This window comes from Poecilia reticulata, linkage group LG17 (genome assembly GCF_000633615.1).
Source record: "Poecilia reticulata strain Guanapo linkage group LG17, Guppy_female_1.0+MT, whole genome shotgun sequence".
Taxonomy (NCBI): Eukaryota; Metazoa; Chordata; class Actinopteri; order Cyprinodontiformes; family Poeciliidae; genus Poecilia; species Poecilia reticulata.
In genome coordinates, this window is record NC_024347.1 from 26,906,883 (window position 1) to 26,924,040 (window position 17,158).

General features: G+C 36.3%; 1 protein-coding gene across 5 annotated transcripts in view; it reads right to left on the reverse strand.

Moving 5' to 3' along the window:
- piezo2b (piezo-type mechanosensitive ion channel component 2b) overlaps positions 1-17,158 on the reverse strand; it is a 124,023-nt gene that overhangs the window by 94,784 nt on the left and 12,081 nt on the right. For all 5 annotated transcript variants that reach the window (XM_008434600.2, XM_008434601.2, XM_008434602.2 and 2 more), the window contains exons 2-3: positions 13,423-13,518; positions 1,692-1,817 (exon numbers count right to left, since the gene is read on the reverse strand). In XM_008434600.2, the coding sequence (XP_008432822.1) occupies positions 1,692-1,817; positions 13,423-13,518 (222 nt within the window). The remainder of the gene's footprint in view (positions 1-1,691; positions 1,818-13,422; positions 13,519-17,158) is intronic.

The window sequence follows — 17,158 nt, forward strand, 5'->3', positions numbered from 1 at the left end:
ACCAATTAACCTGACAGTCATATTTTTGGACAGTGGGAGGAAAACGGAGTACCCKGAGAAAACCCACGCATGCACAGGGAGAACATGCAAACTCCATGCAGAAAGACCGGGGCTGGGAATCGAACCCAGAACCTTCTTGCTGCAAGGCAACAGCTCTACCAACTGCGCCACTGTGTGCCCCTTCCCCTAAATCAACTCTTCCAAATAAATTATACAGTGTTAATTTAATTGGCTGTGTTATAAACTTTAAATATATAACAAATGACAAAAAAAAATCCTATAAACACATGAATGATGCCAACTCCAAAACACACAAACAAAAGCAAAAAAAAAAAAAAAAACAGTGCTGCAAACGAGAAATTCTGCAATTACATTAAACAGAAGCCAACACCTACAACCAACAAAAGAAATTAGGGCTGCACCAGGGCGAACATTTRGACAGATATCAATATGTCAATATCCAATGTAAATATTGATGTTATGGCCAATAACCTCAGTTACTTTCCAGGAACAGTTATCAGTTTCAAAGTGTTACAAAAGCATTTTAGAAAGTAAGTTACTTGTATGTTTTTAAATCAACCTGCATAACACAGAAACTACAGTTTAGGTTGTGGTAAATTAAAACTTTCATAACAAAAGTTGTAGAAAATTCAAGAAAATATAAAAGCATTGGGCATATTTCTAAGAAATATGAACACTTTTTTTTTTTGCTTCAGGCTGTGAAAAAGCTCCACCTTCAGTTGCAGAGGTCAGAGTTCAAACAGAAACCAGCTTGCAGGATTAATGAGACACACATGTCTGACATGAAGAAACACATGGCAAAGCTGCAGATTTCCTCCATTCAGGGACACAAACCACCAATATCTGGAAGCAGTTCAGCCTGAATTAAAGCATCGGCTCTGCTTTTGTGTTACTGTCGGAAAATGTAAATACCAGACGGATCTGTAGTTTATCAAACTAAGATGTTTTCTCATCTCTCTTTCAGACAGACAAGAGCAAGGGAGGGACCTTCACACTGCAAAAACACAAAATCTTACCAAGTATTTTTGTGTGGTTTCTAATGCAAATGTCTTATTACACTTGAAATAAAACACAACTAATTTATAAGTAACTTTTCAGCAAAATTGTTTAGAGAAAATAATTCCTTCACTGCAAAAAAAGTAATTGAAAGTATTTCATTTCCCTTTGGGATCAATAAAGTATTTTTGAATTRAACTCAAAATCTTACCAAATATTTTTGTCTACTTTTTAGTGTAAATATTTTAKCACACTTCAATTTAAAACTAAACCAACATACAAAGAACCTTTCAGCAAGGTGTTAGTTGTTTTTAGTCAATAATTCCTTAATGTTGGTGAAAAAGTATTAGTTCAAAAGACTTTTCACTTTTAACAAGGTGATAATGTCTGATTATAATGCAAGAAAATCCTATTAAAATTAATATTAAGGAACTACTGACTAAAAACAAGCTACTATGTTTTGCTGAAAAGTTCCTTGTAAGTTAGTTTTGTCTTAATTTAAGTGTACTAAAATATTTACACTTGAAACTAGACCAAAAATACTTGGTAAAATTTTGTGTTTTTGCAGTGCATCTCTCAGGTCCGTTCTCAGGTTATTCCAAGTGCTTCGGTTCCTCTGCACACAACGGCGCTCTGCCTTAAAGCTTCGACCACAAAGGCTGCAGTGTACTCACAGCTGAAGTTGGAAGAGATGGAGTTGCCGGCCAGGAGGCTGTTGACGGTAATCTGATAGATGATGTGCAGCAGCAGGAAGGACATACTGGTGAAGCAGAGGGACTGCAGCAGACGCCCTGTGTGGCCTAAACAGGAAGAAGGAGTACAGTGAGTTCAACACGGTCATGCAAGAATTTCCTTTAAAAAAAAAAAAAATTATTGGTATTTCTCCGTTTTTAAACAGCAGTTTTTGAGGAATGCATTAAAAATGTGCAGCTGGTTTCTATTGATATAATGTGCTTTACACTGAGACGGCAGCAACTGGGAGGGATTTTACAGATAATCACAAAACATATCCTGGCAAAAAGCTGGCACGACTGAGAGAAACTAAATAAACATTCTGGTGGACCGCAAGGCCTTTACGTCTCTGATTCGCTGTCAGAAAAGCAGAACCGACTTTTATTCACCACTGATTTGGCTTCTGGTTTTGGTGACTGATGTCACCACTTGAGGTTTTGTTTTTAAACACCTACACTGTAAAAACAACGTTTGAACAAGCATTTATTGTGTAGTTCCCAATGCAAATATCTTATAACTTCCAAGTAACTTCAGCAAGATATAAGAGGTTGTTTTAAATCACTAATTTCTTAATGTTAATTTAAAAACTACTAATTCCATTGGTAGATTATTTCACTTATAGCAATATGGTTTCCCATGTTATGGATAATCTGCCATACTCTTAGAAATGGCTGTAAATTTACAGTAGAATTCTAGCAGTAACATACTGTTATTAGAAAATACGGTAGAATATTGCTAAATTGATGTCTTCTTCTGTTGTCACAATCTAGACTGACGACTGGCAGTAAACTACCGTAAAATGATTGTACAATACTAGAGGTGTGCCGATCGATCGGCCACCGATCATAATCAGCTGATTTCCGTGAAAAAGTGTATGATCGGTGATCGCCGATCACGGTCTCTTGTTGCCGATCACACAAACCGATCACCTGCATCTCATTTCGCAGCCTGCCTGTGCAGCTGGTCTCTTCTTTCCTTCACACTGCTCAAACGCCAACAAATCCTAAGCAATGTGGAACTATAACGCACTGAGTGACTGGGGAAGTTTGCGTGCTGCGGAGTAAAATTGAAGCACGTAGRGTGAAGCACGTCAAACTGAATCTACACGACGAATCTAATATGGCATAAAAACAATGCCATACTTGACGGAGTTTGGCTACATCGAGGCTCACTGCAGTAAAAATGACATATGGGGGATCCAATAGCAGGTAAAGCAGCGCACAGCTACAAACAGTCACCCGGATTAGCATGACGGTCAGAAAGCTAAACAAATAACCCGCAAAATTATTTAAGTGTAAGACGCTGGTTCTGCTCTCGCTGTTGAACCGCTGCTACGCGCTTCTGCTCCACCTGGTAGTGACTCTCACACCGAACCTCTGTTTAAAGTTGCAGCATCTAACCTAAAAAAATACATTTTACATACGTATTAAAACTTTCTCTGTCCTAACATGAGGCAGATAATCTCTGAAAAAAGAATCGATCTCCTCCCTGTTCTGCATAATTACGCCGCTCAGTCAGAAACGGCCACTCAGAACTAGCAGTAATCAGCTAGCCGCCATGCTATCAGGAAGTTTTCATTCAGTAACTCTGGATTGTTTATTGTAATGGATCCTGTATTTGCCTTTGAATGTTAAGTTTTATACTTGAATTTTTTGGCAATGTTGAGAGGTTTTATTTTGACTCTTTACATTATTTAGCCTCTTCAGAGCCTTCATGTGTTATCAGTCTGTTAAAGATATTACTGATAGCAGTACAATTTGCACAATGCCTGTTTTGTTTTGTTTTGGTTTTTTTCTTGGAAAAAGCTCTTCAAAAGCTTTTATCTAAATTAACGTGAATTCATGGTTCCTTTTTCCACATAATGTAAACGTAGTGCTTATGATTTTAAAAAAATAATTACGTAATCTGTATCGGTGATCGGCCCTCATGGGTGATCGGAATCAGAATCAGCAGAAAAAAACCTGATCGGCAGATCTCTATACAATGCAGTTTTTTTCCTAGGCAAGACATTTTACTTGTATTTGCATCTTAGAGAACCAGCATTTAGGTTCAATATTAAACGGAAGGAAAAAATACTTTCCATAACAACTCTTTTAGGGAATTAATCGAAATCTGCAGAGCATAATCAAAAGTGTTAGATTACCAGTGTTGGTGTTTTATATTAAAATACAGTATTAATTAAACACTTTAGTCAAATTCTAAGATAGAATTGTCAGTTTCCCTAAAGAGATGGTGTTTCCTCGAACCACACTCCGTACCAGTAAGTGGTGGTAAAGCTACCAACAGTTTGTTGCCAATCGCCAGTAAAACTAACAACAATAGGAAGATGGTGTTTCTGTGACATGACATGTTTGCCCGGCATCTTGTCTGGAGCTAATCATAACAAGGTAAGTTCCATGTTAAGATTATCATGTTTTTGATTATTTTTTTATGAATGTATTTACTTTCTGTTTGCGCAGGAGTATTGACTTATGCTTAATGTAAGTTTATTTGTTTGGATATCACGGTGTATACGACTGTTTAATACAGGTGTGCTCAAGTCCAGTCCAAAATGTTTTTGTCTCTATACATACAATAAATATTGACATATTGGCTGCCTCTTTTTTTCTTCATTAGTATGTCATGTTGGTGTTGAAGCCTGTTATGATGACTTCAACACATTCCTTCTGACAGGTTGGCAGAAGAAATGCTTTCAGAATGTTTCTATAAGCTGACCAATTTCTATAATGCCTAATGTCTGAGTTGTGTTCATGGTAATTATTTCAGACATTTTTACGCTTTATGTCAGTGTTTCTCAACTCCGGTCCTCGCTCCCCCCTGCTCTGCATGTTTTAGATGTGCCTCGATTCCAGAACAGCTGATTCAAATGATTGCATGACCATCAAGTACTGCAAAAGCCTGTTAATCACCCAGAGATACAATTCAGGTGTGTGGCAGAATCCAAAACGGCTCACGTCAAGCTGTGGACCATGTTGTCAGATAAGTGCAGGTATGTGGTTATTCTAATGATCCTACTTCTTTGTAGAAACACTTTCTCATTGGCTTTGTTTTCTATCTGAATGTAGCTGTGCTGCTAAATAAATTTAATAATTTTTATTATTCGTCGTCTTATCATTATGTCAAAGATGCAAGCCAGTGTTGACGCCTTCCTCATTGCTGTGAAACCAGGACAGCCCTTCCTCCTGCATGTTGGTGAAAACAAGAGCAGCACCAAAGACACTTCACCATCAGTGATCACAAGATCATCCAAGGAAGCTTTTGATGAACTTTCAGAGCACACTTCACCTTCAGTGTAAAGTACCATGAATTCCTCTACAACTTCTGTACAGCCTACAGTTTTCAACATTGATGGGACTTTTGCATGACAAGTGAGGAGATGAATATCCTTGCTTTTATTTTACCTGGCAGAGTGGGCAGTCTTTATGATGATCATTTAAATGCATACTGTAGCAATAAGAGGATTTGTTTTATGTTCTTCCAATTAAGGACTTGGTTTATTACAGTCCCTATGGCAAGCAGCTTTCTGCATGGTCAGCATAGAAGGCCATATTGTCTTTGAGAGGGTCCAGCYGACATTCCAGACAGGACAGCGTTGTCCATCTTCCTCATCTACATCTTCAACTTCCAGTATCAACATGAGGCAGCYAAGACTCTGGAGTTCATTCAACGGTAAAACCACTCCTATGATTTTTTTACAAYGAGCAAAATACAATGACATGGTTTAAAAGCAGGTTATGATTAACCTTTGACAAAGTTGATGTTTTCTCTTTACATAATTAAAAACGGCTTTATATATATATATATTGTACCTGCCGTCTTCAGAATGCCACACCATTTATATTCTCAGGAATTTTCCCATTTTTGATCGTTTTTTAGTCGCTTCATTGGGATTAACCCAGAAAGGGGCACAAAAGCTGGTCATGGGAAGATGGTATCCAAAAAGACAGGAAAGAAAAAGCAGACAGTGAATGTTCAGGTTTCCACCCTCATCAAAAACCTGACGGACTTTGAGTGGCATCTCTTTCAGRTTAGTTGTTGTYCTTTTCTTTGCTTTGAAATATTTCTGCTTCTATATCATTTAGGATCTAAATTGTATYGTCTTTTCTTTTTCCATGTTGGACGGTGCCTTCATCTGTATCTAATAAAGTAAAGTAAAGTAAGAACTATGTTTTTATGTTCATAAGATTGTAGAAATTAATGAGTTAAACCCAGTTTATCTCGCTGTAAACTGAAAGTMTTACATTTTTATTCCAGTGTTGGTGAAACTACATCTCGACTTTGAAGGCCTATTTTTTTTACTAGTTCTATGAGGAATGGTTATGTGTTATTTGTTTTGAATGTTTGAACATACTGGAAATATATATCTGGTTTGAGGCACAGTGATGCTTTTAAATAAAAATTCTGTTCTGAAGGTTACTTATTGCATCCTCTTTTGTGTATGTGAAATTTTATGGTGGCCGATCGAAAAATTTCCGTTCTTTTGAAAGAACGGTAAAATTAATTACGGTACAGCGACTGTGCATTTACATTAAACGTCTGCCAGTATTTGACTGTAAATTTACAGGATTATTTCTTAGAGTGCAGTGGAACCAGAACTTTTTAAAAATCAGTWTTAATGAATTATGGACAGAAAACAAGCTTCATTTCTTGCTGCTAAGTTACTTAATAGGCATTTTTGTCTAGTTTCTAGTGCAAATATCTTAACACACTTGAACTGAGACAAAGCTAACTTGCAAGTAACTTGTAAGAAATTATTTAGGAAAAAATATTTCTTAATATTGATGGAAAAAGTACCAACTACATTGGAAGACAATTTCTCTTATAGCAAGACATTTTCCCCAAGCTATAAGTGAAGTAATCTGCCGTAGGAACTTGTATTTTTTCATCAATATTAAACATTTATTGACTTAAAACAAGCTTTTATATCTTGTTGAAAAGTTACCTGGAAGTTAAGTTTTGTCGTATTTCAAGTGTAATAAGATATTTCCACTAGAAACTAGACMAGAAAWACTTGGTAAGTTTCTGTATTTCTGTAGTGTAAATATGTTGAATGACTTTGTTTCTTCCCTGATTACTGCAGGTAAAGAACGTGGGGGAGGGAGCCGCCACAGCTGCTCAACACATGGCTGCTTTATGGTGCACCTACAGGTATTTGGGATAATTTCYGAGCAGAGAGCCGTTCAAACCAAATGAAAAGTTCATTTATGTTAATATTTTTTGATAATTCTGAAAAAGTTTAAGCCTTCTGTTTGAGCTGATGATTTACCCTGATTAGATGATCGTACATATCTGCTCTCTGCGATCCAGCGGTTAATAACGTGGCACTGTTTTCTTCTCATTAAGTTTACAGCATCCGCATGGCGGAGTTTTACTGTGCTGCTGTGCAATATCCTGAGTAAATGGAGGCTCCACCACTGAGCACAGCTTCCAGAAACTCTACAAACCTACAGAGAAACGTTCCAAAAATCACATTTACAGAGTTCAGAGGTACTGAGGGAGGGAGGGATGAACAGATGGATGGATGNTACAGAGTTCAGAGGTACTGAGGGAGGGAGGGATGAACAGATGGATGGATGAAGGAACGGATGGATAGATGGATGGATGGATAGATGGACGGACGGACAGATTTACGGACTGACGAATGAACGGATGGATGGATGGATGGATGGATGGATGGATGGATGGATGGATGGATGGATGGATGGATGGATGGATGGATGGATGGAGATTTACGGACTGACGAATGAATGGATGGATGGATGATTGGATGGACAGACGGATTGGATGGATGGATGGATGGATGGACGCCATTTTCCCATTTTATTTTTGATTTCCATCACCTTTAATGAAACCAGTGGAACCAGTAAAACCAGTGAGTCTTTGTTGATTTCTAAATCTGCTCCAGCGCCTCTGGGCTCGTTTCTGCTCCATCTTTCCTTGCAGCTCCAGAACAGTTTTGGTTCTGTGTCCGGCGCTCTGGTTTCCCCTGAGAAGACGTTTTATAAGCTTCCYAACAGAAGCCATTGTTCAGTTGCTCCTCCTCCATCATCACACTGAGAACTGCTTCAGTTGACAGCACTCAAGCCTAATATAACTCCATAGTCTTCAGGGAAATAAATGGGTTTTAATGCAATTTGTCTCAAATTAAAAATTCTGTGCCAGGTTTAACAAAGTGGAGAAAAAAGTGCTGTTAATGTCAGAAAAACTTAACAAAYGGGATTTAAAAAGCAAAACTGGGGTAAACATAAACACAATAAATCCACAAAAACACTCATCAAAAATATACACAGGAAAGCTTCTCTTAGTGAATCAGTCATGTTGGTATTCATTTAACAAGGCACAGGATGTCTCATGTAAGGGTCTTAAAAGTGTATTAGAGTAATAGTTCACATTTTGTTCCTCTCCATCGAGAATTAAATATCTGGAAGTCAAATAGCACAGTTAAAACCAGAGTTAATATCCAAACAAGTTGTCTCTAAAGCCTCAGAAACTGACACGTCCTGGAGGGCAAACTGAACTGTTGTGGCTTTTTAAAGGACAACTTTAAATTTAATGAATTATTCATGCCAAACATTTGGTTTAAATTAGCCCAACAGATTTGACTGCTGCTCGTCCTTTAGGATCAGCAGGCGAAATGAAACAGACCATCAAAACGCAGCATTAAATTCACTTAAATCCCAAAATAATTGAAACAGAGTGGGCTGTGTCTTCATCYCTTACTTTTTTATCATGCTKGTAACATCCAAAATATAGGAAAACAAAAACAATACCCAGTAAATTTTGACACTAAGGATTTTAAAGCTCATTAGAAATAATTAATTAAAAGCAACTTTTGTGGAAAGATAGGAGTAGTTTTACTACACTGTACGTTTTACTTTTACTTGAGTAATGTTATTATGAAGTATAAATTATTGCTACTCTTACTTGTGCAACATTTCCAGACACTTTACCCACTGCCAGCAACTTCACATAATGAGGAGCAAACARGTTTTAACCAAAAATGTATGAAACACAGAAACACACCTACAATTTATGTTGAGGTGASACCTCTTGTTGATACACAAGCTTTGTTTTTTAAACGTTATTTTCCATCTTCTGGGCCAGTTGTTTCTTTTTTGTGTRTTTTTATGATGTAAAGCAACTTGGAACTGCCGTRTAGCTGAAATGTGCTCATAACGTGATTGATTGATTAGGTGAAAAAAAGAAAAAAATACATTATATATTATCAGTATGTGCATTTTCTACGGTAAGCATTAGTTTCATACATTTTATTTGGAAATGCGTCTTTTCTTCTGCCTTGACTTATTTTGTAATTATGCTATTGTATAAATATATATATTTTTTTGTCTTTAAAATGCCAGACTTAAAATACAGAGTCTACATCAACAGTAGAGACAAGCGAAAATCACACAGGATTTAAATGTCTGAACAAACAGCCACTCCTTGAAAACCACAATTGGTTTTGGGAAAAAATCTAGAAGATATGAATTTACAAATCCTGACATTTCAACTAATATTGCAGTCTATGGGCGGGATCCTCTCTCTGTTCTGCTGGGATTTATGGAGGTAAATTGGTGCCATAAAGTTTGTTTAAGGTGATCCATTAACAGGTCAGGTCTATCAACTATACAAAACATCTTCATTACATGTTTTGAATAAAATCATCCGTAGATAATGAGATTTCCTTATATGATATTTTAGTCTGCTGAGTTCTGCTTATTTTGAGCTCTTTTCAGAATGAACTGTTTTAGGGTCTCTGTCACTTTAAATCCAATTAAGCTGCTGCTGGACACGCCCGCCAATTCAACGTTTACACTCTCACTTGAAAAAGGTGGCAAACAGATACGCAGTTATACAACTSTACATCTTTAAAAAGCATTAGTAGAGCCTCCCGCATAACCAACAAGAATGTAGTAACTGACTTCTGGACGGTTAAGTCACCACTCAACACTAGTCTTTTCCAGCAGCCATTGTACAGCACATGCAGAAGTAAAACCAGCTGAACAAACTTGCTGGACCTCCGCTTGGGTTGCTAGGTAACGGGATGGGCTCAGTGTGACTTAAGGTTTTTGAAATGGGAAATTTTCCAGACACCAAAATACATTAACTTATTGCCAAAAAAAACTTATGAGCATTTTTTAAACACTGTTTACAGAAGCAGTAGAAGTTGAAGTATAAAAACAGATAAAAAGTGAATTTTGCATTATAGGTCCACGGAAGAAACTTGTAGTTTTAGGATATTTTCAAAGCTGTGGATGACAGCTGAAATTTGAAACGGAAGACATAAATATTTTTCAGCTTTATTTTTATTTTTTTTTGTGTGTGGTTTCAACAATAGTTTCAATTGTTTTATCCAAGTTGAACATTTTGAGCCCAATTTTATGGCCTCACTTTTAACTCCACAGAGATTTGACAGAAAAGAAAACCACAATTCCCACGGAAATAAAAGACACAAATAAGTCATGTGTAGCTTCAATACTACAAAAAAATCCTTCAATCTGTGGTGATTATGACAAGAGATTATAGTTTTTAAAAACAAATATTTAGCTAAAATCCAGAGTTTATTGTGCAAGGCTGACATCACAGCCGTTTCCAGTCAGAAGTGTTTCCCCGACTGTGGTCCTGTTTGCTGTACCTTCCTCCCAGCGGCGTCTGTCATCCTGCGGGCCGTCCCTGATGACAGACAGCTGAGCCAGAGACAGATGGGATACAAGTCCGGACCGGCTGAACCCGATCAGTATGTCACGCTTTCCAACGCTCTGGGTGTTTTTACTGCTGCTGTTTTTGTGATCTGGACTGGGCCGGTGAATCACTTCCACAATAAATACATCTAATAAAAATACATGTAAAGGGGAAATGTAGTCTACCTCAGGCTAATTGTGTTGAATAGTAAACAAAAGACTATGTTTTTTATTGTATGACATGAGGTGATCCGCAGAGTATTTATATTAGTTTTACAACACTGTTTTTTTTCTGAGTGACTTTTGCCTTTGTGGCTTGGCTTTTAACAGAACTCTGCTTTGGTTTTCAAAAGTCATCTTTATTTAAATCTGTCAATAGTTAAGCTTTTCTATTTTAGTTTTATAGGAAAACAAAGAAACACCAGTTTATTTGGTTTGGGTTTTTTGATCCGATTTAGACCTCATTAAATAAAATTTGTCTGAAAAGAAAAACAAATTGAAAAAGTATTGAAGGGGCATTTCAGATTTTTTTGTAGTGGGATTTCTGTAGAGGTTGTGAAGAGTAAATATCTTAATACCTCTTCATTTTGATCAAGCAAAGATAGTTTTTTAATTTTAAAACTGCTAACTGTTGTTAACTACTCACTGGGAGTTAATGCTTTGTAGTTTGTTTAGGGTTATTTATTGTATTTTATTGTATAGAGGCAGAAGCTGCTGAACTGATGTTAACCACAAACTTTATTTCCTGTTTTTGTTGGAATAAATACAGTGAAGCTCAATGTGTCTGTCGTAAAGTCAACCTATTGGAGCTGAAACRAAGGGTTACACTATACATATATAAAGCTCTGGGAAACTTAGGAGGCCACTTAAAATGATCAGTTTCTTTGATTTTACTCTTTATAGGCATATGTTTAAGTAAAATGAACATTGTTTTTTTATTCTATGAACTATTGTCAACACATCTCTGGAATTCCAAGCAAAAATTTAGCATTTATTWGCAGAAAATGAGAAATGGTCAAAATAACGGGAAAGAAGCAGAGCTTTCAGACATCAAACAATGCAAAAAAAGTTCATATTAATTTAGAAACAACAATATTAATCTTTTAACTCAGGTAGAGTTCAGAAATAAAGTGGAATAACCAGGAGATTTTCAATGGAGTTCAGTGCAGTGGGCTCTTCATTTTTTACAGAGCTGTATTTATGTCTGTGTGTATATTTATATATACTTTTAACAGTTTTTTTTATCTTTCTGTAAACCTAAATTYCTTGCTGCTGTTGCATCTTAATTTCCCCCCAACTGTGGGACAATAAAATTATTTATTCTTTTCCAAAAAAACAAAACAAACAAAATTACTATAAACTGACTATATGACTACTGATGTTTATGTTCAGCTACTCTTGAAGTCAACAGCTATTAGACAGGTGAGCATCCAGCTTTACTAGAAGCCTTTTCTCTTTAACTATTGATGAGGTTGTAAGTGGTCCACTTKCTCTCGTTTCTCTTCCTCCCTTTACTTCCTGCCTGTTATTTCAGCTGGAGACGCGGAGACGAACCTCGGACTGCATGCTACTCCCTCCTCCTCCGCCAATATGGTTTTATGTATTATTAAACACTGCATGCGGTCTCCTCCAGAAACCCGTGTTATTGCTGTGGAGGTCTGGGAGGTGTGCTGTTTAGTATTTTGCGGTGGAGGGCCAGCGGCTGCAATCCCACATTTATCATCTGTGAGGAGAACAGTCACCTCAGTCACTTCTCAAAAACCGCAGAAGTCCATTGTGATTCATACTTCTGCAGCCGGTGAATACCTACAGCCCTGAAATGTTGATGTAGCAGCTTTAAAGACCAAAATGTTTAAGATCAGCCCTTCACATGGACTGAATTAACCAATTGTGATCTTTAAATGTACACATTTATTGGATTTGCTAAATAAAACTAAACAGAAGAAGGAGAGAGCTTGAAGTGTCCGTTTTCATCAAGCAGACTTCAGATCTTGAACTGTCGGATCGAAGCGTTTTATCTGAGATCTGCCTGACAGCGGATCGTTTTTGTTATTACAGATGGACTCGTGCCTGGACTCACCAATATTACATTTCACGGGGCTAAACCGTGTGCCAAATCCAACCTCGTCACAGGGAAATTCACGTCTCCTGCAGGAAAGGGCTGGTTCGCGTTACAGAGGACAACATTCAAACCAAATCTAAACATTTAAAGGGACCCATAATGCAAAATTCACCTTTTGAAAGTTTTCATACTTCCATTTTGGGTCTCAACTGCTTCTAAAACAATAACCCACACATCTGTTTTTTTGACAGCAAGTTCATGTTTCTTGGTGTGTGGGAAATAAGTTGCTTGAAAATCATTCAGACCATTAAATCACATTCAAGAGGCGCTACACCGTTACCTAGCAACCCCAGCAGAACTCTGACCGTCACCTAGCAACCAAGGTGGAGTCACAGCTTATTTGGATTTAAAGTGACACAAGACCCTAAAAAATCTGGAAGAACAGACTGTACTTAAATCTGCTTGTCTAAGAATGATTTTGTGCAAAAGAAATGCAACTAAAATGTTTTGTATCGACCATAAGTCAAGTTAAGTTTGTTTGTGTACAGCATTTCAGCAACAAGGCAGTTCAATGTTTGTTATATCTTAGAATCACAAAAGTTAAGTCATAAAAACATAATAGTGTCATCAATTAAGAAAGCAATAAACTATATTTTATCAATCAAAATCATCAATACATATAAAATATTTTGGTCAATCTTCCAGTAATTGTGGGTAGAAAGCAACTTTAAACAGGTGGGTAATTTTGTCTCAATCTAAAGGAACTCAGTGTTTCAGTTGTTTTGCAGTTTTCTGGACGTTTATTCCAGATGCGTGATGCGTAGAAGCTGAATAGATCTATTCTTACCTGTTCAAGGAAGCATAACAGGTCACCTTTAGAAACTCTGTGAAAACCTGGAAGCCTGACGCAGAAATGAAAGCAGATCTTACCTTGCATTGTTGTGCTTGTCGGCTCTGGGAAGAGCGGAAGAAGCAGGAGATAGATGAGGTAGACGAGGGACAGGACATTGTACCTGAAGAGGCAAGCTGCAGAACGGAGCAAAACAAACGCAGAGAATTAGATCAGAACAAAGAAGAGTTGGCTGTGGTGATAAAACACCAGAACCTTCGAGTTGACAGCTCCAAACACTAAAGTTAATCATCTCATCACACAAAAAGAGGGAAGAAAAACAAAACTGGCACCAAATTCATAGCCTTACATTTGTTTATGAATTATATTTGAAGTTAGCATCCTTTCTTTTGCACATTAATATTCTGTAAAAGTGCTTCTTTGCACAAAATTTGATCCATGTCTATTTAATCATTTGCGGTAGTTTTTTGTCTTTATTGTTGCTGGCTTTATCTTAACTTTACAATGCTGTATTTCAGCCTTTTCTCCTCTTCTAGAACAAATAAATTATCTTAGATGTTTTTCTTAATCATCCCATTTGACAGAAAGTTTCCCTTTTGCAAATTTTTTCTTGCCACTATGAAAACGTTCAGAAAAATCTCTCCAGAATAGTAATCATTCTCATATTTAAATATTTCTGAGTTCATATTTACAGCCTCCCACGTACAGTTGCATAAAAACAAACAAAAACAAACCAGGCAAGTGAAAAAATAACACATTTTATAAGTTAAATGTGTTTCACAGCTCAGATGCAAATTCAGAAAGAATAGTTTCTACATGTGTCGAAAGGTTCAAAAACTGCACAATTTATAGTCGTTTTAGTTGTTATTTTTATCCAGGTAATATATTTTCTTGATATTCAAATTAATTGGGTTGCAAAGATTCAACTTAAAAACAAATTAAAGAAATCACTAAGGAGGCAAAACTTCTCAGGTGGGTTGAGGTTTGAAATTGTGTATAATTTGTGATTATTTGTGAAAATTCAAAGTGCAACATTACACAAAATCACGGTTTGGTATGTTTTCAGGACGCTTCTATAAAGAAAAATAGAAAATATGTCATTTATTTCACATCAACCAGCAGCAAACTTATTTTTTTATTTCTGAAATTAAATTTACTAAAACGTAATTAATTGTTTTTCAATAAATTAAAGTGTAAGCAGGCACAGATAGATTGTACAACCTGGAAACAGTCAATGTTAATGTTTAGATAGTTTTAAATAAGACTGCTTATATTTGTGAAGAAGAACTTTGTTGTTGTTTTGATGTTTCGACAGCCGAATGCCCCATTTGTACCTGAATGCAGCACGCTTTTGGAAGCACAAAATGCTTTCAAAACAGGAAGAATAAAAACATGTTGCTAAAACCAGGAAGATGTGGGGAGTTTAAAAACAGGAAAATCACAAGATTAAGTCAAAAAAGTATTTCTGTGTAGAAACCTACATCTCAAATGAGCGTTTGAGTTGGAAATACTGAGAGAATGTAGCCCAATAAAAGCAATAAATATATCACATAAACTCAACAAAACTGATTGGCAAGACTGAGGCAGCTGTTTGTTTTCAATAAAAAAAGAAATTGTGGCATCAATAAAAGATTCAAATTGACCTAATTGTTGTTTGATCCGCCGTAGCCTGAGCCTGTGGCCCCATCTGGACCGATTATTCTCCCAGAAGGAAAACAAAAACAAGCCAACCACAATCAGCAGCTCATCTAAAACCTTGTATTTATGTTTATGCAGGGGAAAAAACACTGCATTCATGAGTTTAAAAATCAACAAAAGAAGCACAGGATTATGTTTTACAGATGTGTAGCCATGAGTTATTTTATGAAACTGCTTCCACAAGGCAAATATTTAATGGCACGAGTGAATTTAAGAGCGTGTGGTCGAGTTTCAGGCAGGATGAGGAACATTTGAGTGGAAATGTAACTGGATTCATGGATAAATGAAACCTGATCTGTGCACACAGAGCGAGTCATGATTTTAACACCTACATTAAATTAACAGGTTGAACCTAAAACTCTGTAGGTAAAAATACATATATATGTCAAGATTAAGGTTTAATATTTACTAAATTGATTAAAATACATATTTGTAACTTGGATATAAATTGTTGTGCATATAAATGTATCAAACATTTGTGACCAAAGAGTCATAAAAGGAGAAAATGTCAAAACATGATTGAAAAAGGAGAAATGTGCAAATAAAAAGGGTTGAAAGCCTGAAAAGCTAATAAAAATGTTTAAATGTAACATAAATTTTCAGTTCTACTAGCTGATATTTCACAGTTTTACACTCATTTTCTGCACCGGATCAATGTGGTGGTTGGTTGTAAAATGTCAAAGCAGTGAAGACAAAACACCCACAAACACACACATGAATACAGGAATTAAAAACCACCAATTAAGACTTATCAAGGCTTTTTGTACCTGGAAAAGCAAAAGATTTTAACCAATTACCCTGTTCCATTAAAAAATATGAATACTTTGTCTTTTATAGACACATTTTTCAAAAAGTGGAGGTCTTTTTTTGTTTTTTGTTYTTTAAACTCAAACAGTGGTACACAGTGCTGCAAATATAAAATTATTCTTAAGGTAAATCAAAAAAGATGATATTTAAATTAGCAAGTAAAAATTGTTGGCATTCAGTTGGATTTTGGATGCACTTTGGTTCATCCTGTAACATCAGAGAATAATACAGTTTGTAGCAGAAAAACAAAACAAATGTATCTAACATCTAAACATTCTGGATTGTAAAATAATGGGCTAAAAAAGGAAAATTAATTATATTTATTTAAGTAATGACGTCATCTTTGTTTGATCAGTCTGTAGAGGGAAAACATAAAATCACTCTGCACTTTGTATTTCTAAAATAATCACTTTTCAATTATGCAAATTGGCCTAGTTAAAGAAAGTGCTTGCAGATTTTAATGTGGACCTGGAAGTTTGGCAGAAACACAGAGCCACTGAGATGGAAAGGATTATAAGAATCAATATGAAGGGTGGCAGAACAAGTCAGCTGAGTCTACAACTTGGACAAAACGGGAAGCATCCTGGTGGAATAAGAAAGACGTCAAAGTGYTAGGATAAAAAAAACTCAGAGCAATGTTTGGAAAAAATGTTTTAAACAAGACAAAACAAAGATGAATGGGTAGAAACAGGAGCCAAAATGTAAGAAACAAACTAAAACAAATGTGAGTTAGGTTAAAAAAAACAAAAAACAAATGTTACACCTACACAGAAAAAAATCAGGGTTGAAGAGAAGCAGCCATATGTTTGGGACGACTGGATGAAAAAGGAAATGTGGTTTAAATATTTATTGGCCAAGGAGATGATCTAAGAAAGTTTGTTTTGGTTCTGCCCCAAACACAAGATGTCTGCAGAAGGAAAATAAATCCCTGACGATTAAAGCTACACGTCAGGTAAGCTAGGTGGAGTCTGTGCCCACTGCAGCCAGTTTAAGTCAATTATTTTTTATTTATGTAGCTCAAGGGTCACAACAAATGTCATCCTTAAGAAACAAACAAACTATGATGTGATTTGTTGCAAACTCGTTTGCATAATTCCACTTTGTGCAGGTGTTTAATTTTCAAAGCAAACAATTGCTTCATGGAGGCGTGGATTTTACCCAGTCGCTAAGGTTTTCTCTTCCTCCGCTGTTATTGCTAAAACTACAGGCAGTCTAACGATTCCACAACGATGCAGAAAATCAAAGACATCGTTCACAACGTCTTCTGTTTGCCGACTGAAATTCCACCTGATACAGTCCAAGTAAATGGGA